Genomic DNA, 21,769 nt, shown 5'->3' with positions numbered 1-21,769 from the left:
ATCCTGAAGTAATGAAATGCTTCCAGAAATGCTTTGCCTGGATAGAAAGTCAAAATGATAAAGTCTGTGTGCAAATTCTGTTATCAAGGCAATTCCTCATGAGGACTATAAATAAAAGAAGTACTTAAAAGAAACATATGTACACTGATATTGTTCTTGTTTTTATTATAGTACAGAAGACATCAGAACATGTGTAAACACTTTGTGAGAACTATTTTTTTTAATACTCTGACCTAGCCTCTCATTTTGTAGTTGCGGTGCTTTTGTGCATCAAGTTTTTGAAAAAACACATCAAGTCATTTGCAAATAGTTGGAACAGAAAAGTTTGTATGCCCTCATGCCATTTCTGAGTATCAGATTTCTGTTCTGTATGTCTTGCTTCAAGTGATAGCTATATATTAAAAATACAGTATCACCTGGTATTTTATGTTGTGTTTCCTTGACTGAAACATTTGGCTCAGACCAAAGCATGAAAAGTGTGTAAACTACACAGATACAAATATGTGAGCCATGTTATAAAAATACATACCTGCTCCCTTTTTCGGTGTGGAGTATTTTTCTACGGCTGTTTACAGAAGGCAGAGCATTGCCGATACCCCTTTATCTCTCATTCAACATAATGTGAATCTAGACCAGGTCTCCTTCGATCTGTGCACCCGTTCGTTCACTTTGCTCACTCCGTAGTGCTTATACTATGCATAATCCAGGCAAGACCAACGCAATCTGAAAGAGATCAAAGCCATGGTGCCTCAATCCCTTTGAATTTGCTCCTGCACATCTCTGCAGCTCCATGTATCATCCACTTTGAAATGTTTTTTTCTTCTAAACCCCTTGTATATATGAAACTTCCATTATTTTATTGAGGAACTGTATAATGATGTGCTATTCTGTCACATTACCTAAATTTAGAAAAATAATCGAAGTAATGATTGTGAAGCTAGAACAATAGGCCTGAAGTTCTCCTAGTTGCCACCTCTGAGTTAATTTATACCCATGTATAGTGAGAGCAAAGTGAATAAAAGCCGACCAGTCTGATAGCAGTGGTTTCAAGGCATCCTTTCTGTCCATCCTGATCAAATGCAAATGCGTAAAGGAGGTGCAGTGTAGAAAATGAGATCATTTCATTTAAAGGTCACCACAAAATCCTGCTAATCTTTAAGATATTCCATTCTTCCGTTCTTTATTTGCTATTGCAGACTTTAAAAATAGGTATTTAGGGAAGCTGATAAAGGACCTTGTATACAGTGTGACATAAACAGCAACAGACTGTAAATGGGAAAAATAATGTTCTGGGGTTTTCAGCATAAGTTACACTTTTGATCCATTAATTTAGGCTTTTTTTGAGTATTGGAAAGCTTCTTTAAAATGTGTCAGATATTTGTTACACATAGTTTGATTGCTAGACTGATATTTGTAAAACCTCCATTGATTCTTTAGTCATATGTAAAATATTCCCATTTTGGAAAGACTGTCAGCCTTTTACATCTCTGACACTTGTGATTTTTAATATGAATTTTTTTTCTTCTTTTTGTTTTGCAGAATATCTAGAAGGGAAATATGTGGTGAAATGAAGGACACCAATAATGAGCAGTGAATACAAAGCTGGTTTCTTCAGTGCTGACTGTAGTCATTGGGGAAATTTCAGAAATTACTAGGTACTTGCAGGTATCTCTCTGAGCAATGCAGAGATTTGTTGTTTCATAGCTCAATCTAAGGGTAAACTTTTGATCTTACTGAGATACTTCTTCCATTTGTCACTGAAATTGGCAGCGTAAGGGATCACTGACCCACAGCTCCAGCCTGAAACCAAGATGGTGGGAGGGAGCAGGGATACCCTTCCCTCATCTACATGGCAAGGACTTCCTTTCCATATGTAGCTGTTGCCAGTTTTCTGTGGTACCAGACTGGATTCCTGCAGATGGCTTTACACAGAGCTGTCCTTGAAAATCACTAGAAAATTCCGGCTAGCAGATGCTTTAGCTGCCATATTTCCCACAAACAGAATACCAAATCTTTGTCCATAGGGTACAATGCCTCCTAGTTAAATTCCTCGTCCTATTTGTTAGTTACAATCCAATTAAATACACCTGTCTAGTTAATCTGTATTAAATCCCATATATCCAAGATACTGTCTCTCTCTTCACGCTTACATAAGTGCCTGCCTGGCGAGTTCAGCCAGCGTGATTCAGACTGACATTTCCAAATTAAATTAGAAGTCTGTGGATTTTATACGGAGAATCTGAAGCTCAGAAATGTTGGACCTTTGACTTCGAAATGCGCTTTTCTTTTTGGCCTGATGTAATGTAAGCTTGTTGGTATGCAAGTCCCAGCACAGATTTATCTATTTACTCAGGTTGTTTCTTAGAGGATGATTTCAGGGAAATTAGGGGATTTCAAGGCAAGAGAGTTTTATCAGAATTAATCAAGCTGGATAGAATTGGTGTGTGTAAGAGCATGTTGTAAATGTTGTGTAGCATTTTGGCCTAGAGGGCACCCTAAGTACATTTTTGCAGTAAAGAAAGAAAGAAATACAGTAATGGTTTGAAATATTATCCAGGGCCAAATAGTCATGTTGTTTAGCAAAGGAGACCTTCAGCTGACTTCTCCTTCACTCTTTCGGAGCGTATCCGTAGTCATCAGAGCACTAAAATTCATCGTTGAGTTTCACAAGAGCAGGTGTCCGGGAAATCTCCGTGCTTTGAGACACATGCCCTTTCTGTAATGAAGGGAAACCAGGTGCTTTTGGCTATCATGTGTCATTGCTTGAATGGAACAGGTTCATGGGAAAGAAACCATTCAAGAGATGAGTTTCCCCTGAGTAGAGGCCCTCTCTTCTAGAGCATGCCCTTCCAGTCTGTCTCCTTAACAGTTGTCATCAAGCACTTCTGCTGAGACTTTTTTAATATGGTGTTATAAAAGCAATCAGTTACTTATTTTAAAATGTGGGAAGAATTTATCTTAGCTTATTAACAGCTCTGCTAGCCAGACATGGAAACTGCTGAATAAATCTAGTCTATTCATCATTTCATGGAGTCTATAATCCTTAGAGAGTGTCAAAAATTTACAAGACATCCTTGAATGCTGAATTTTGCATTGATTTCAATCTCAGACTCATTTGAAAGACATTTGAAATCATAACCAGGCAAACACTTCCCTGCTGACTAAATCTCTGAGGAATTTTGGTTATTTTAAAAGGATGTGAAATCTCCTAAGCCTGTAAAATAAATAAGCCCAAGATACCGTGACTTGAGACAGGGGACGAGAGGGTGTTTGATGACTAGCAATGGAAGCTTTCAAATTTCTGGGGATCCTTGGGATCAAGGGGCATCAATGCCTGTCAATAAAAAAGAGCAGAGGAGAGTAACCCCATATAACCATAGGTTTATGTAGAAGCTATCACTACTTTCTAAGTATCGCAGAAGTGAGACTTACATTTCATGGGTTAATACTATTTAGTTTTAATGGATCTACTAGTACAAGGAACAGCTGAGCAATCAGACCTTTACGAAGCTCCATATGTACTGACATTGATCCGTTAATGTTCATTTCCTAGCAGTTGCAGGAAGTAAGTGTAAGTAACCAAAACTGTTAAAAATGCTGTTGCTTTCTTTGTTAACAGATATGGTGACTTAAGAGCTTAAATATAAGAAAAAAGGTGAAAACTATGTAGCTGGCACATGTTTTAGATGAAACTATGAGAAACATGTGCTGTGCTAAGAGAAAAGGAGAAAATATATTGAATATATTAGGGAGGTTAAGATCCTTGTTTCAACTGAGCGAGCCTGCTAGATGATGAAATTACTCTAAATGCTTGTTCATGAACAAAAAAACCAGTATCTACTACGAAGGACTACCTATGCATGTTTTTCATGGTCATTGTTTATGTATAGTAGGTGGCTTTTGTAGATCATGAAAGGAAAGCATCTGAGTGAGTGGAATAGAAAGGGCTACAGACAATTTTTCAAATAGCTGGTATATGTTTTAACTGACTTCAAACAGGAACACATGAGCTTTCTACTTGTTTCCAAGGAAGAATATAATTGTATAATTTTAGCAGCATTGATCCTTGCAGAATAGATTCAAATCTCCCTAGTAATTTAGCGGGACAGTCTGCACAACTAGACAGTCAATCTGACTTTTCCCTCTTTGTAGGAAGCAGAGGAGGGAGGAGCTGTGTTTGGGAAACCAAAAGTGAGGTCTCAGCAAACCAGGTTTCTAAGCTTCAGTCTCTGCTGCTCCAAACTACTGCCCTTTCAAACCTTTTTCTACAATACACTGGCCTTTCTCATTACAACTGGCCAGAACATTTCCAGTAGAAAAGTGTCTGTTGAAAGAGGTCATTTTGATGAATTTGAAACATTTAATAGGAGCATGACTGTTGTAGCAAAAAAAAAGAAAATCTTTTGAAGAAATACTCGAACAGAAGTTCCATTTTGAGCTGATGATTGGTTTCATCTGAAGTAAAAATGATACACTGTGCTACACTGTATAAATTGTTTAAAAGGAAAACAGAACCAAACACTTTTGATGCCATCAAAATAGAATATTTCAATCAACCTCCAAGTGATTCTTAAATTGTGTTACATTGGAGACTGAAACTTGTTCACTATTCCTCCATTTCAGGATGGAAAAATATTCAACATCAGGTAATTTCCCTGGGAAAACAAACATCTCTTACAAGCCACCTCCAGCCCCTGCTCTGTTCTTGCCCTGATCCTCTGCTTGTCTGATGGCCACTGATATCTCTGCAAAAAATGCAGTCCCATGTAGTGCCTCGAGGATGGTTACCAGAGGATGAAGGTACTATATGTTAAGAAATTTGGGAAAGCAGTAGTACTGGGGGCATGGACTGTTTCTGAGGAGAGAAGTGTTAGATCTGTGGGCCAGGGCAGGATCAGGATGTGTAGGACACAGGGGCAGAAGGCAGTGGGATGATTCTGGCCTCTTTGGGGGGCACAAGAACAGCAGGGCCAGATGGTGCCCCTGCCCCATGGGGAAGCCTTTGTTTCCACCATGACCGCTGGGGAAGACCAAAGCCCATGCAGTCCCAGGGCCCTCTTTTTCTGGCCTTTCCTGAAGCCTCCTGACATCCCAGGTATCTTCTCATGAGCCCCACACCTCTGCTAGTTTCCACCAAGTCCCACCTGCTGCTGCAGGGATTGGAGAGGCAACAGCTGAGGCCATGGCTAGACATCGGGACCAGGTGACCTGCTCTCCAGTCTTAGCAAAACTCAGATCATCACAGGAAGGAGAACAGCTCTGAGTGACAGCCATGTGTGAGACTCAGCAGAAAGATCTGCTGTCTTTGCGAGTGCGAGTTGGAGGGGATGAAGGCTTCAAGTTGCTAAATGTTGGGGGAAACCAATGGGAGCATTTGCAAACACTTTGCCTGCCAGAGCCAGCAGAGCAAACCTTTCCCTAAACCATTGGAATAATTTGGTGCAATATGGCAGGTTCGTTGTGTCAAGGGCAGAGACTAAAGTTTAATTATTAAAGTGTGGGTGAAGGGGAATTTGTGCACAACAGGATGACCCAGCAGGCCTGACCCTGGCAGAGCTGCCCCAGGCTGCTCTGCGGCGTCCTGGGGGTGCTTCATGCTCAGGTTGAGAGGACAGGCAGTCCCTCTACCCTGGCTCCCTCTTTGGGAAACATGACCTGCAGGGAAAGTGGACACAGACAAACCCCTCAGCTGGCTCTTCCATAACGAACATGCCTTGTATAAACACACAATGCAAGCAAATAAGTAGCTGTGTGACAGTAAAAAAAGTGCAAATATTGACAAAGGGAGAAGACATCCCTGAAGCAGCATTCACTGCAAACCCTCCTCTGAATGAGCAATAGTTAAATGTTTGTCCTTGCCTCTTTCTTTCAAAAGTAGGGCAAATATCTATAGAGTTCCCAGCGGGGAGGTAATCTAACTTTAACTTTCATACAGTCAAGTAAAACACCTGAGACCTGTGTTAGGGATGCAAGCAGGTCGTCTGAATTATGATTATTCAATCTGGTATTATTTTAATCTGACATGCCTCTCACGTGCTTCATTTAGATTCATCTTGACCTGAAAACTGTAATCTCAATGCCTTTATCCTTACAGGTTGCAGTATTTTTTTTTTTTTAGTATAAATATTTATTTTAATAGCAAAACCCTGCCAGTGAGGCAGACCGGCACATTTCACTGTCTCAGGTCTACCGAGTGTGTTCTGGATCCCCTTCGAGCAGCAGCCTCTTGCTTTTGCTCTCGCAGAAGATAATGAATTAAGAGCCGCGGGCGGTGAGACCAAACACCTCCCCTGCAGCCGCAGCGTGCTCCAGGTGGTGCTTCCTTGCTCGCTTACAAGAAAATAGCCGAAGAAATTAAGGAGGGGGAGAAAATGACTGATCCTTCTGTATGAGATAATGGATGAGCCCGGGATGACCTGTTTTTTTCCTTGCGGTGGAGCGGTGCTGAAGACAGAGGGCACCAGTGCCCAGCCCACAGCCGTCGCCCCGCCGCCAGCGCGCCAGCTCGGGGCGGCCGGAGAGCCGCCAATGCCGGCTCCGAGCAGGCAGGGAGCCGCTGCCTCACCCGCCCAGGTGAGTCTCAGGGGTAACCCTGCAAACAGACCGCGGGGCTCAGCCGTGGGGCTGCCTGTGGGGCAAGCGGTGCAGGCGAAAGGCACTCGGGAGCTGGGCTTCGGGGCTGCCCGGGGAGCCCACTTCACGCGGCTATGCCTGCGTGCATGTGCGGACACACAGACAGGACGGCGGAGCAGCGGACCATCGTCTTCCCCACCGCCGGCTCCAGCACTCCGCGCCGCCCGGCGGGCAGCCCCGCCGCGGCACCCCTGCCCGCCGCCGGCGAGGGACGGGGGAGCGGCGGCCAGTCTGGGGCGGTGGGTGCCTCGCTGGGCTCCGCGCCTCGGGGAGCGTGTGTGTGAGTGTGCGTGTGTGCATGCGGGGAGACGGCGGCAGCAGCGCCAGGCGGAGGGCAGAAGTTTGGGGAAAGCGCCCAGCGCTGCTCGCAGGCGGCCGAGCCGGCGGTGGCGGGGCCGGGGCAGGGGAACACTGAGACAGCGGGACAACAGGACAGCGGGACAGCGGGGTACGGGGACAGGGCCACAGGGGCTAGCGGAGCAGGGGGACAACGGCACGGGGGGCGGGGGCCGGCGGGCCGGCTGCCGGGCGCTGTCCCGGGTGCTGAAGGCGCCGCCGTGCAACAGGGACCCGGCCCGACCCGACCGCGCTCCCGCCTCCCCGGGCGGCGGCGGCAGCTGCGCCGCCCACCCCCTTTCTTTCCACGGCGTTTCAAAGCTCCAAGCACAGCCGCCGGGCTGGCTGCCTCTCCCCACCCGAAGTCTGCATGCAAGGCAGGCGTGCCGGTAAGGCACATCAGGACTTTGCCCGCCGTTGCCTTAGTAACTAATATGTATCTTCGCCCGCGTGCATATGTGTGTCCCTGGCTGAATTACAGTTTTGCCCCCTACACACGGAAAAGTCAGTTTCAACTGTAAAGCGGTTCGTTTCTTCTTCCCTTCGCTGACCTTTAAATGACATTTCCCGTCGCTGGCGGGGCAGATTGCTCGCTTTCTCTTTTCACCCCCTTTCTGTATTGGAAAAGGAAATTCCTGCACTGAGAAAGATGCCTTCGGGTAGTCAGAATGCGAGAAGAGAAGCCCTTGTCATCTCGCTTGCAGGGCTAGGGCCGCTGGGACCAGGCTAGGACAATTCTCAGATGAGCTAACTACCTTGTGAAATTTCCAAAACTTCCCGGGGGCGGAGGAGAGCGTGTGTGCCGGCTGAAGGTGCGGGAAACAGCCGCCTTGGCTTGAAAAGCGGACACGAAAGGGATCATATAAACTTAACATATGGGAGTATGTATGATCGCGTGTCAAGGCAAATAAATACATATTTTATTCCCTCTTGAAACTCCCTTTCAGGGCTTTTACCGAAGCAAATTGACCTGAGCATTTGCGAAAGCAGTCATCTCGAACTGTGCGGAGTTGCTTTATAGAGCTCTGGTTTGACATCGGTTTCCCGATTAGCGTGTTTTATCCCCTATTTCTATGCCATCAGGTTAAAAGTCACTAGGATGACGGCTGCCTGGGCACCTTCGAGAGTGATACTGTAAGATTTCGCTGTGATGGTATTTGGAGCAACTTGGGCGCTGGCGGGGGGAAGAGGATGCCATTTCCTACATGTCCTTAAACCATGTGCAGGCAAGAGGAGCACATGAAATTCGTAACCTGGGTCTGGATGACATCGTGCAACAAAATGATTGGCGTGCTGCTGGTCTTTTTCCCTGTTCTGCTCCTGGAGATGGACGTGCTGCCCAGGAACGCCGGGCGGAAGGTGCTTCTCTCCGCAGCCTCCTCGCAGCGGTCAGTGGCTCGGATGGACGGGGATGTCATCATCGGGGCCCTGTTCTCTGTCCATCACCAGCCGCCGGCTGAGAAAGTGCCGGAGAGGAAGTGCGGGGAAATCCGGGAGCAATACGGCATCCAGAGAGTAGAAGCCATGTTTCACACTTTGGATAAAATTAACGCCGACCCGGTCCTGCTACCTAACATCACACTGGGCAGCGAGATCCGAGACTCCTGCTGGCACTCCTCGGTGGCCCTGGAGCAGAGCATCGAGTTCATACGGGACTCCCTCATCTCCATCAGGGACGACAGGGATGGAGGCACCCGCTGCGTTTCCGACTCGCAGCCCCAGCCCCAGACCAGAGTGAAAAAGCCCATCGCGGGGGTCATCGGCCCCGGCTCCAGCTCGGTTGCTATCCAAGTCCAAAATCTGCTCCAGCTCTTCGACATCCCCCAGATCGCTTACTCCGCCACCAGCATCGACCTGAGCGACAAAACGCTGTACAAATACTTCCTCAGGGTGGTCCCCTCCGACACACTGCAAGCCAGGGCCATGCTCGATATCGTCAAGCGCTACAACTGGACCTACGTCTCCGCCGTCCACACGGAAGGTAGGTATGGGGTAGCCTACTGCCTCCGCGGGGGCCCCCGGCAGTCCCCCGGCCGGCCCCGGGGCGCTGCGCCCTCCGCGGGGGCTCCGCAAGAACGCGCCGGTGCTGGGTTACTCACCGGAATCCCGGGGGAACCGGCTTCTCTCCGAGCGAACACCGACCGCTGCCACCCGGGGAGACCGTGAGGGGAACGGGGAGAAGTGTGTGTGTGGTGGGGGGGATGCGGTTTCCCCCGGCGCGGAGGAACCTCCCCGGCCCCGGGCACCGCGGCTGCGGGAAACGGGGTGGGGGGTGATTCAGGGAGTGGGTTGTTTCAGCAGCGCAGGGAAGCCCGCAAGAAATCAGGCGTCTCCTCCCGGTGCCGTCCCCCGTCTTCACTCACACACAGAGTCGTTCGTGTATTTCTAAATAAAAGTTACCAGATGCGAGCACCCAGATCTGAAGCTGATCGCGGCTCTGGCTGCGCTGTGGTGGGGTACGGGGCTTCTCCGTGGGGCCGATGAGCACGTTTTACATGCTCAGTCGCTAGCACCACGGGAAGTTTGGCATTTCTGCCTGAGCGAAAGGGAGTCACGACTCGGCAGGGACTCCTGGATTAGCTGCTGTCTTTGCCGCGTATGAACTCTTTTTTCTGGGACTGCGAACACAGAGGAAAGACAACTGAAAATCCCTCTGCAGCACAGACAGCCCCTGGAAAGCCACGTCCCGGGGGGAAGAAAGGGCAGTGGCTAGTTTGTCACCAGGTCTGGGCAAGCATGTTGTCATGAAGCTTAAACAATTGTAAAAAATATTGCTCTGTACAATCTGTTCACAATCAACAGGTTTTATTAATTTTAAATATCAAGAGAAGAATAACGAAACGGGTATTTTTTAAAGGAGACTTTGTTTATAGCCAGGGTAGGTGGACAAAATTGCAGAAGTAATCCTATAGCCCAGTCATGGTCCTGAAGATGGGATTTTTAGGTACTAAATTGCAAACCCAACCACTTTATTGCTATAATTTTACAGCTGTTCTGTTTATCTCACTGTATCTCTTGCATGGATTTGATTTATGATTCCCCCTGGTTACTGAGCTGACTCCACACTTTTTATTCTCCCAGAGATGACTAGGTAAAAAGAGTTAAGAACATACGTTATGGTGAATAAATAAAAGAATCTCCAGGAAGAGTTGCATATGCAACATTCAAAGTGAATTGGGTTAAAGTGGACACCTAAAATACGAAAGTGCTGCAGCCTGGTGGGAGGGGGGGAAGGAAGGCAGTAAGAGCAGGGAACAATGACCTGACATTTGCAGTTCATTTATGTTCAGATGAGAAAACGAACTGCTAGCAAGAGTTGGACACGAGCTATTAAGATTCTCTATTGCTGACAGATACGATTAGATCTTGTGGCAGGCCAGAGTGAAAAATAAACGTGAAAGGCGTAAATTCTTTGTTGATATAAATCGGCATCTCGCCTTTCAATGCACTTCGGGGAGCTATGCTAACTCGCAGTGCCCGAGGAGCTGCCTCAAGGGACCTGCTCCCACCCTCTCGCTCTCTAGATTCAACTGTCGTTGGCATTAGTGGGACCTCTCTCTTTTGGAAAAGACCATAGATTAGGAAGATTAATTGTTCATTTTCAGAAGATCAGTATGAGTAGTAATTTCAGTCATTGCTAGTGAGAAATTTTAATTAAATATCTATTTACATGAATGTGTTACTGACTGATGAAAACTGCTTGTTGCCAGAGGTTTTTGTAGGATTTGAAGTGATACTTTTGAAAACAGTGGATCAGTTCTACCTCCACAAGCCAACAGTCCCTTCTTAGGAAACATCACAAGGATTTTGCAGCTCAAGACTCATATTTGCCTTTGTTTTAAAATTATTATTAATCTGTATCAGCCGTACCTTTATTGTTAGTTTTAAGTTACAAATTCCACTGGAAATATATAACAAGCTTCAACTTCTGTGTTCCTTTCCAGAAAGATAAGTTATTAACCCTGTCCCAGTTGCTGTTGGGTGGATTCCAAAGACCCCCTTTTTTTTTTTTTTTTTTTTTTAAAGTGAAATTAGAACTCAAGAAAATCGGTGTAAATTGTTACATTTCGGTTGTTTCAAATCCCATGCATTCACTGTGAGAGACTTGCTTCCTGATATGTTAAAGGTGGGATCAATCTTCACAGAAAACACAAAGCCACCCTGAATAATAGCCTGCATGAACAGGAGCTGCTCCATCCGTGCTATGTTTGGAAATATGGGGATAAAGTGTAGTTAGAAACATTCCTCCTCCACGCTTACTCATAGGCCTCTACACTGTCTTTGTGGTGGGCTGCAAAATGTGCTGGGAGGAATTCTAGGGCATCATGGGTTGGAGAATCGCTTCAGCAGGGACTGTGAGAAATGGGCATGTTTCTAGGAAATGCTCAGGTTGACACTGTGAAGAAGTTTCACCTTCTTAGTACTCCAGATCCAGCCTGGTCATGTCTTGAGAGCAGACAGGATGCTTGGTTTCTACCCGACCCCTCGTTTTCACAGGGATGGACAATCCTCAGCTCTTGTAGCCACCCAACCACAAGGGGATGCAATGAGACCACTGAGCTGATGGACTACCTGTGCCAGCTGGCCCCGCTCCTCAGCCCACACTGGCCCAGGCACACAGAAATAGCCCAGAGATGACGTGCCCTTTCTCCGACAGTTTGAAACACCCTGCTCCTCTATTTACCCTTTTTCCACTCTTGTACTCTATTTGGAGTTATGTGAGTGCCCAAAACAATACCAGTCTACACAATTATACCTTTAATGAAAGCCAGAAATAAATACACAATCGGTGCCCGCCTTTCTTAACATGAAGCCTACATATGCCATAAGAACGAAGATAATACAGTCACCCAATCTGCAGCATGGTGTCTTTAAGTAGTCTCCAATATCCTACTTTGCATTTAAAAGTTTATTCTTCATCTAGTAATATGATAGTTAGTGTTAATTACTGGTGACCACATTTAATTATATACAGTCTCTACATCCCAGTACCTGAAGTTGCATGGAGGTATGCTGTACCTGTTGGGGGTTTTTGCAAAGTTGTTTATTAAGAAGTACAAACATTGACTTGGGTAGAAACTTCGCAGCTAATAAAATCTGTTTTCGAAGGCCCACATAGCACATTTCCCCTTTTAGATTAAAATTGACACATAAAGCTCCACATTCAAGAACAAAGGAAGGTGAGTTACTATCTTTGATTATATTGTTATGTATCTCAGTTGAGCATAGTTGCACATCATAAGAGTGCATTTTTTCCAGAGTGGGCAGTAGGCATTAAACGATGTGAGAAATCTGTGCATCTGCTGTTGGAAGGCTGTGTAACTGTATAGTAGCTGCAAGGCATTTTCAAGGCTATTATTTTTTTAAGGATTCTTCAAAGGTAATTCAGTGTTGAAGTTTTTGGTGTGTGTACCTCTCAGCTCTTAGGCTTGGAAGTCATTCTTATCTGGAAATGCACATAAGTGGATGTCTAACTCCGAGCCAAGGCTTCCTATAGAAATCAAAGGCATAAAAAGCACATACGTTAAGCTGGGCACAATCCCAATTGTGATAAGGGCAGAAGGATCTACACTTGCTAAAGGTTTCTTTCAAAGTGTGATATTCTGGTCTTCGATGAGATAACCTCAGAGTCAGGTATTATTCTCAACTTACTAGGCAGTCACTTGTTATTTGGTCAAACTGTGAAGAACTACAAGGGCACATTTCCTTCCTTGCCCAGAGAAGAGCTCCTGGGCTGCCCCCAGGATGAGACAGGGAACAGTGAGCGGAGATGGCAGGCATCACTTCTGCGCTGTTTTGATGCTGAAGGCATAGAAGTTACTAGGATTGTCTCCAGAAAACACAGTGTGTTTGAGAGATTGATATCTGTTACACCAACTTCCAAAACCCACAGGACATCTGCGCCCCAGCTAGTGATCAGCATGGAGTCTCCACCAAATCCATCCTCATCTTCAGCTGTTCCTCATACATGAAGCAGGAAAGATGATGGTGTAAGAAGCCTTTATATCACCTCATCTTCCAAATGTATCACTTGTGAATAAGCAAATAGAAATACTTAAAGCCTCTGTCTCTTTTCATTTAAATCATTGCATATACGTTAGCCTTGTAAAATGTATGTGAGTTTTTTGATACTGTGAAAAAAAGATCTGTATGGGCAGAATAGAACCATTTGAGTGCTATTTGCGATTTATGAACCATTCTTACCCTTTACTGTACAAATACCCCTTTATAAACAAAATTTCCATTCCAACAAATTAACATGCGAATTTTGTAGAAACAACTTTGGAAATTGAATGATTAAGTTAATTGCACCAAATTTTGGCTGTTTATAGATTAGTTTTATGAAGAGCATGGAGTTGTTTCTGTTCTTGATTTGTATTGCCAGGCTACTCCTTTTGCTTGAGTGTAAGGCTTAATATGAACTATGATGAAGCAGATGGCACAACTGTAAAGACTTTCAGATCGAAGTAGATGGTAGGTAGGTTGTCTTCACAATGTTTTTTGATAACCTGACTGCCACACACTCTCCATTGTAGTAATGTATAGGAAACTCATAAACATGGTTATATATGTTGGAAAGAGGATGAAAGGCAGTGAGTCTTGCACTTTATTGCAAATTTCACAGGAAATAATTTCTTTCAGTAGAACTCACTGAAGCAGCTTTAGAGGTGCTAGAAAATATTTGTGTTTAAAGATAAGTGGGGCAATATCCATCAAATACCTCAAAGGAATAATTTTTGTACAATTGTGTTTAATTTCTCACATGGTATTCCTACAGCTGTTTCTAACAATGTTTTATTATTAATTCCATGGTGTCACTCACTTTTTGACAAAATTATGACCAGGCAATAGAGAAAAACAACCCCAATTCAAATGTTTGAAATTTCAGAGTTTACAAACAGTTCTATAGGTACCAACAGTTACAAAAATGCTCTTTAAGGTTAACCTCATGAAATGTTGTGATTTGTGCCTGAGATGGATGTTCACAAATGCATATTCCAATCTATTTTTTTCTCCATTTAACTAGCTTCACTAACCATCTTCAGAGGCTTTGTGACAGTGAAAAAAGGAGAGAGATATGTCCCAAGGAGGACAGAAATTAATTTGAAAACAAGTAGGGACTAGAATATTCCCTGCATGGAATACATGAGTTGTATGAGTTATTAGAAAGTCCTAGAGGAATCATATATAACAATTGAAGTCAACAAAATTATTGTGGGTGACAAACACCATAGAGATCAAGAGAAATTTCTTCTTGAAAATATATTGCTTTGCTGTACTCCTAAATTCACTAATAATATAGCTTTTCAACTACACAACTGGCAGCTGTATGAGTTAAATCAACTCAAAAGGCTCATCCAACTTCTGTGCCTGCCTTCTCAGCGATATTGCTGGAGTTCATATTTATGAGTCAGCACTGTGGGTTCATTTGTGCTTTACTTCTATTTTTTTCTGCATTATGCCCTTGCTTTCAGATTTGTATGTCCCATGATCCTTGTAAACTCCTGCAGGATTCTTGTCTCACTGAAGGGTATTTTAAAAAAGTTAAATGATCTTGACTTTCTCAAGAAGCAATGTGAAAATGCCTTTAAAATATTCCTTTGAACATATGGTTTTTAATATGAAGGTGCTTGTGCTTAGGTTTCTCAGACGGAAAACCTAAAGCTTTCTGAAGCAAAATCATGTAACTAGAAGTATTGTCACCCATTGAGAATCCTTCTTCAGGGGTCCAATGTGTCAGTGGGCTGGTAACTGTCGTGGGAGACCAGAAGCATTGCATCTGCCACACGCAACCCAGAAAAATACTGATCAAAGTAATTACTAAATGGTGCTCAGTGACCCAAGCGAAACAAAGCGGGGATTTCAGCGTATTTTCTGGGTGGCAGGTGTTTGCAGCATAAGCCGCCGTCACAGATGGCACTAATTAACAACTGTGCTGGCAGGCTCTGAACGAAAAGGGCCAGAAACTGGCTGGACATGAACTACAATAACGCTTCACCTCAAGAAAACATCCCTTCATCTATGGGGATCTAAGGGATGCCAAGGGATATTGCCCAAGAGGGGTGGGGAGAGGTGTGTGACAAGTGCTGTACTGGTCCTTCAACAGTGGGCTGAATATTAAAAGAAGAAAGAGCAGGACACATATAGGGCATACCTTCACAGCTCCACGATGTAGTGACTTCCCAAATACTATGGCTACCAGTCACCAATGGACCTTTCCTTCATTAATTCATCTAATCCACTTTTGTGTCTGTTTATACTTCAGTCTCTATAGTATCATAACAATTAATTCTATAACTTAATTATATGTTGTGTGAACAATTGCTTCCTGTTATTTATTTAAAAATATTCCTTGATGATTGCATTACCTTCATACATTCATACAAAACTTCTCATCATTTGTTAATTCTAATAATTAATCTATTCCAACATGAACTGTGAAAAAAAAGAGCCATATTCAGTATTCAGGGTGGAGGTAAACCATGGTTAAACTCATTCGTGAAGTAACAATTTCAGTATTGCTCTCAGACCTTTCCTAATAAACATCCAGTAGTCCATTGCCTTTGTAGCTACCACCGTGCACTGAACCGATGTTGTCAGAAAATACTTCAAAATTACGGCAAAACCTTTTTTTTTTTTTTTTTTAAATGTTAAAGCCTACTTCAGAGGCCGTTATACATGAGGCTTTCCTCACGTGTGTTACCCCTCGTTTATTAACACAAAATTTCTTTCCCACAGTTTGGTTCCTATCTGTTAGCCAATTATTAATCCAGGACCTTCTGTTGTATTCCGTATTACCTCTATTTCTGTCAGAGCCTTTAATAAGGGACCTCATCAAAAGTTTTCTTAAATTCCAAGTACTCTGTAGTGATTGTATCATTTGTATGGTTACCTGCTCCAACAAAGAAATCTAATAAACATTTGAGGTATATATTTTCTCTGCAAAACTTATGTTGGTTCTCCCCTACTATGGCATATTTATTTACTTGTGCATTTAAACTGTTTTTATTATGGTTCCTAACACTTAGCTTTGTGTAGAAATATCTTAAGTCTGCAGAAATATCATGTACGTTGTTCATTGGATTACCCTCTATGCCTCTATATAAATTCTGTTAAAAATGAAAACTGATATGGTGAAAATATAACATTGCTTTTTCCACTTTACCAATTTCATCTGTTTTGACGCTAAGACCAGTTTATCTAGTAGTAATATACCACAACAGAAAATTAGCTGCTATTGGCAATATGTTAAAGTCCGTCTCACGGATTTGTTCTAAAATACATTCTATTGACACTCTGAGACAAAAGTTCAGTCTTATCCTACATAAAGGAATGACCTTTGTATGAGAACCAAACTATCTGCCTTCACAGGCAGTGCACTCAGAGAATTAATTTAACGTTTCTGTTATGGTTTTACCTTCCCTGAGTGCTCTTTTTATATAACTGGTTATCACTGAGTATCAGGCAAGTTTCTCATTTCTGGAATATTTGAAGAATGGTAGGTTATTAGATTCTATGCCTTTATGTCTCAAAATTGTTTCATCTTGTTTTATTTTGGTTTTATATTTCCTTTGTCAAGGTATATCCTGCTGTCTTTCCCTCATTAGGACACAACTTGGACTTTTAAAGTATTTGGTTTATTTTTATGTTATTTATTTTTTTAAATTTTGTTTTGTTTTATTTTAATAGCTTTAGGAAATTTACTTTTCTGCTTTATCATGCTGGATTTTTTTTGATCCTTTTGGAGCTTGGGCTTTCAGCATCTCATATATTTCTGAGTAGTTTCCGTGTAATTTCTTAGTATTTCACTCTTTTGGGTGCTCCTTTTAATGTCCTTGAAATTAGCTTTCTCATTTTTACATAATTTATTTTGTTTTAAATTAAATATTACTGTCGCTGATGCATCTTTTTCTGTCCAAATATGACTGAGGTACAGTTACAATTACAGACTATTTTTTTGATAGTTAGGTCTCAATAAGGCCTTGTATACTGCTCAAGGCTAAATCTGGAGTTGCTTCTTCTTTTGTGAGTTCAATGAGCAGATGAGTAACACACATGAAAAACAAATCAATGCACAGTATGTAAGATTTGCTTTCATTTTCCATTATCTAACTACAGTCTGGCAGTACCACATACAGAGCCAGGGTGTGTTAAAAGTGTTTTGTGACATGTGGGATGCTTTTTAATGAAAAGTACTGTGCATCACAAGCTGTACTTTTCTTTTGTGACACGCCGCTATTGAGATGGCTCGTGTCTATCAAAAACCAGCGTAACAGATATTTCATTTCACTGAAAAGTCATATTGTTTGTTATACAATGCCATGGTCCTCCATTTGAACAGTTTCCATTTGTATTTGCTCCTGAATGTTTTTAAACAAATGCATTTCTTAAAGTATATTTGAATTTTATTAACAGCCAGCAGTGATTTACAAGCCCCTTTGAAATCTCATAGAAATGTTGTAAGGATAGGCATTTGGCAGTTCTGGTAGACAAAGCAGAGAAGGTCATTGTCCTGTGCTGGTGCAGAGAGCAGGTATAGCTGTAAGATGCCTGATCCAACGCTCATTGAAGTTAGTTGGTGAGTCCAATGGACCCTGAGCGGGGCTCAGCATGGCTATCAGATGTTATTTTTTTGAGTTACGGAGCCGACATCCTTTGGAAAGCACTAAAAATCCACAGAGCTTGTGAATGCCGCAGATGGAACCTCATAGTTAATTGTAAGTAATGTAAGTAGTGTAAAACTGTGTGAAGGCTAACTGTGTTTGTTGGATTTGCATACGTTAGAAGATATTCATATACATTTTTTTTTTCCTTCCAACTAGAAGAAGGCTGAATCTAGTTCACTTCTTCCAATACAAACTCCCCCGTGAATTTAACTCTTGTTTCTCTTTGCAAATTGTTTGAGGAGCAAACTTTCATTTTCTTAAATGCAATCACAATTTGCAGTTGTTTGACCAGCACCTTTCATCCTTATTCAGCTGTGGATACAGATGGATTTGTACAAACAGTAATTCCCCAAACATTTATTCACACAAATTCATCCTGGCAAACAGCAATAAGAACCAGGCATGAATATTGCTCAAGTGACAGCTATTTGAAATCTGAACAAGTGTTCATAAATACTTTCTTAAAACATCTGGCCAGGATCCATCGAACGTTGAATGTTTCTTCCTCTGTGGAGTAGAATATAAAAGATAAATTTGGAATTAATTGTCAGGACGTGAGAAAACCTTTTATGCTTATTTGTATAAGCCTTTCTTACCCGCATGGTGCTGTGGAGAAGCTTTAGCAAATGGTAATTTGGCATGTAGACCCTCGTGCTGGATATTGAAAGATGGTGATCCTCCTTGTGAGATTGTATTTCTCTGACTGCAAGCTCCACATGCGTAAATCCCAGTCTCTTGCCTGAGCAGCAAATATGTGAAACCGAATATTGACAGTGCTGTGAAGGAATGCTATATTATCAGCATTGCTGAAACTGATAGGATGATTTGAGAGACTGGAAAGTTAAAATCCACTCCTACTGAGCTGTTAAGAATGGATTACAGCAGTGGGCTGACAACATGCTCTTGGAGAATGTCAGGCCATATTTTCTTGGAAGGATAAACTCATGTCCAGGATCAGATTAAAAACTTTATAGCTATATGAAGATAAGTGCTGAGCTGGGACAGTCATTCTGCTGGAATAAAAATGTTCAAGATTTTGAGAAGTGGGAATGAGCCAGGCAGCAGCTTCAACAGCCTGGATATCACTTAGCCCTTTCTTGTTTCTTTCCCCACAAGGCAGCACAGTTATGGTCCTCAGGTGTCACTGCATTCCCTCGTAAATAGGCTTAGCCTTCCTCTTGCATGTGGACACGTGCCCGACTCAAACCATTCTTTGTCCACGGTCAACTTTGACCAGGACTCAAACATCCTACAACTCAGTCTGTGCATACTAAGTGACATGGTGCCAGTGCCAGTCACCCAGAGCCTGAATTTCTTCTCCCTCCCATACAGTGCCCACCTGCAGGTGAAGTTATAAGAATGTCAGGAAGATTTTCCAGAAGTTCCTTCTGGATTTGTCACTGACCTCAGAAAGAAATGCCCAATATTCTGTTAAACACATGCCCATAACCATGCCTCCACTGTTGCCATCCTGCAAAAAATGAAGGATAGGGCTGTATGTACTGAAAGTCTGAGTCTGCAGCATGAGGACAGTAATGTACAAAGCTGATGTTATGAAGTTGAGTGAGGCAATGAATGTTGATTTCAATATATTATGAAAAATGGACAGTATTGAGCTATGCCAAAAATCCAAACACAAAAGACAAATGAGCTATGCCAGACAGCTCTGGCTACCAAGACAGCAATCCCCAGAAAAATAATAAGATGATGATTCAGGATTCAGCTGACAAAGAATTGTAATTAAATAAAAACCAATCAGAGTGACTCTAGGGAAAATAGGTCTTCTCAAACAAACCTGATTTTATTCCCTGATGAAAGTGCAAATTTGGTAGCTACAGACAAGAGTGTGGCTGAAATATCTTGGATTTCTGTAAGGCACTGAGTTAGTATTATAGGATATTTTTATTAAAAAAGCACTGTGCAGTGTCAGGAAAACAGGTGTCACATACATTATAACTCATCACTCAGACCTCAGCAAGTAAAGAGTAACCATCAAATGAGACAATGTCTACCGCATTGCACAGAGCTTGACAATGGGTCTAATGCCTCACTGTCTTCATCAACGATATACATAGAATAACTGCTGACAAGATATGCAGATTTGTGAAATGGCTATTAATGGGGAGAAAAGGGAAGATTCAGATCTCTTGGTAAGCTAGGCCCAGTCTAAGAAAATGTGTGCTAATACAGGCAAATGCCAACCATAAATACAGGAATAAAGCACATGCGCAACTTAGATAGAAGAATTGTGATCCCTGAAAGAAATCCTAAATATACTATGTGGTTACAGAGAAGCTGCGTCAAAAAAAGAAAACCCAACCTAGAATACAAAAGGCTAACATCATGCTTGAGAGACTGGGAACTTTACGTCAACCTAAGAATTATTAGTATTAATTTTGCTATTCTTTGTTCAGTTCTGTTGTCAACTTTTTAAAAAGAAAGGTAAAATATTGAAAAGAGAGGGGGATAAAACTCCAGACAATTTGAGGGTTGAAAAAAAAATGCCTTGTAGCAGGAATCTAAACAAGCTTAGTCTATCTGGTTTGTCAAAAAGAGATACAGCTTGAGTTATCAAAAAGTTTCATTTCCTCCAAGCAAATAAAACCAGTAGGAACCACAGGGCTCTGCATCCTAATGGCTAAATGCATAACAAGTGCCAACTTCTGGTAAGCCAACAAGTTCCAATTAGAAAAAAGACAAACAGTTTTGCTTTTGACAGTGACTAACCACTGGGACAAATGGCTGAGGAAAGTGATACATTTTCAGACTTCTGATGTTGTCTAATCAAACTTTGCTGCAGTTGTTCCAGAGCAGTTTTATTTGAAATGCAACTCACTGGACACAGCACAGTGGGATCTGGAGTCCATGTGTGGGCTGGTGTTGTGCAGGTGGTAGGATGTGAAGAGCTGATGGTTCTTTCTGGCATTAAATCTTATTCATTTATGGATAGTTTTGATTATGTAAGCAGGCAGGAAAAAAGTTTAATTTAAAGAGTAGCTTAACATTCATGTGTTCACTCAGCTGCTCAGCTGCCTTGGAAAATTCGAAGTATCCTGACCTGTTGATATGGATTGCAGAGGAAGAGAAACTCAGGGTGAAAAAATCCTCAGTCAAATTCAGTCCATAGTTACAGTTTACGTGCATTATATTAAGTCAATATTTGTTCCCTTTCCAGCAGCTGGTGCTTGTCATGCATTTTACTGTCAGATTACAGAGCCCTTTAGTTCCCACTATTTTTGTTTGCTTGGGGGAAGTTTTTGGTTTCATGTGAATTTTATACTGCGCTTATTCTCTTACTGGTAACATAAATGTTGGCCCCTGTGACTGAAGAAAACAGCAAGTTTTCTAAAAGGACACAGTGACATTTTTCTATGGCCTCATTAACTAGAATACTGTTTTGTACCTAAAATGATGTAATTCATCTGACAGCCTATGCAAAAGAAACCAACCAAAAACCAACAAACTAAACCAAACACCAAAAAACAACAAACAAAAACAAATGGAAAAAACACTGTGGAAAAAACCAAGAAGTTGGTAGCTAGGATAATTAACATTTTGATCCCACATTTTTTCTAGAAAGGAATTCAGTGGTGAATTTTGTGAACGTGTGTTTTAATTTTAACAGAGAAAATACGGGCATTGATATTTTCTGGTTGTTTCAGAACACAATGAGCATGTTATAGATGTTATCCATTCATGCAATGAACATCTTAATGTCCTCTTACAAGGCAATTTAGAGTATAGTCATGTTTGAAAACTCATTGTCCTTGTCACACCTACTTGTGCCTTTTCTACTGAGTCCAAATATATGCGAAATAACGTATTCCACTTTTGTCATAGCTGTGGTGTTGCCTGTGAAATCTGAAGCAGAAATGTGCTGGTACCACAAATACCCAAAGTCACATCACTGCTTTTTATAGTTCATATCCTGAGGACACATGAATAATAAAATGCTCTTTAAGATTCTGGCAATACATCTGTATTTACATTCAGAACTATGATGTGACTTTAATGCAGTCGATGGAAGCTACTGACCGAAATTTAGCCATACATCTGACTCTATGGAAAGATCCTTTAAGGTGCAGAATACTCTTGCTTGATCCCCAAAGGGGTGTGAACAGTAGCTTAACTTT

At 42.4% G+C, this 21,769-nt stretch overlaps 1 protein-coding gene across 3 annotated transcripts in view; it reads left to right on the top strand.

Moving 5' to 3' along the window:
- The first annotated feature begins 8,187 nt into the window (after positions 1–8,187).
- The window catches only part of GRM1 (glutamate metabotropic receptor 1), a 181,371-nt gene continuing 167,789 nt past the window's right edge, over positions 8,188–21,769 (top strand). For 2 of the 3 annotated variants that reach the window (XM_065630746.1, XM_065630745.1), the window contains exon 1: positions 8,251–8,950. In XM_065630746.1, coding sequence (XP_065486818.1) covers positions 8,251–8,950 — 700 coding nt within the window. Of the gene's footprint in view, positions 8,951–21,769 lie in introns of all 3 variants that reach the window. The other variant, XM_065630744.1, reaches the window with a different exon arrangement.

The sequence above is a fragment of the Caloenas nicobarica genome, chromosome 3 (assembly GCF_036013445.1).
Source record: "Caloenas nicobarica isolate bCalNic1 chromosome 3, bCalNic1.hap1, whole genome shotgun sequence".
NCBI lineage: Eukaryota > Metazoa > Chordata > Aves > Columbiformes > Columbidae > Caloenas > Caloenas nicobarica.
Note: the sequence above shows the minus strand (reverse complement) of the source record. Positions and strands in the feature narration are given on the sequence as shown.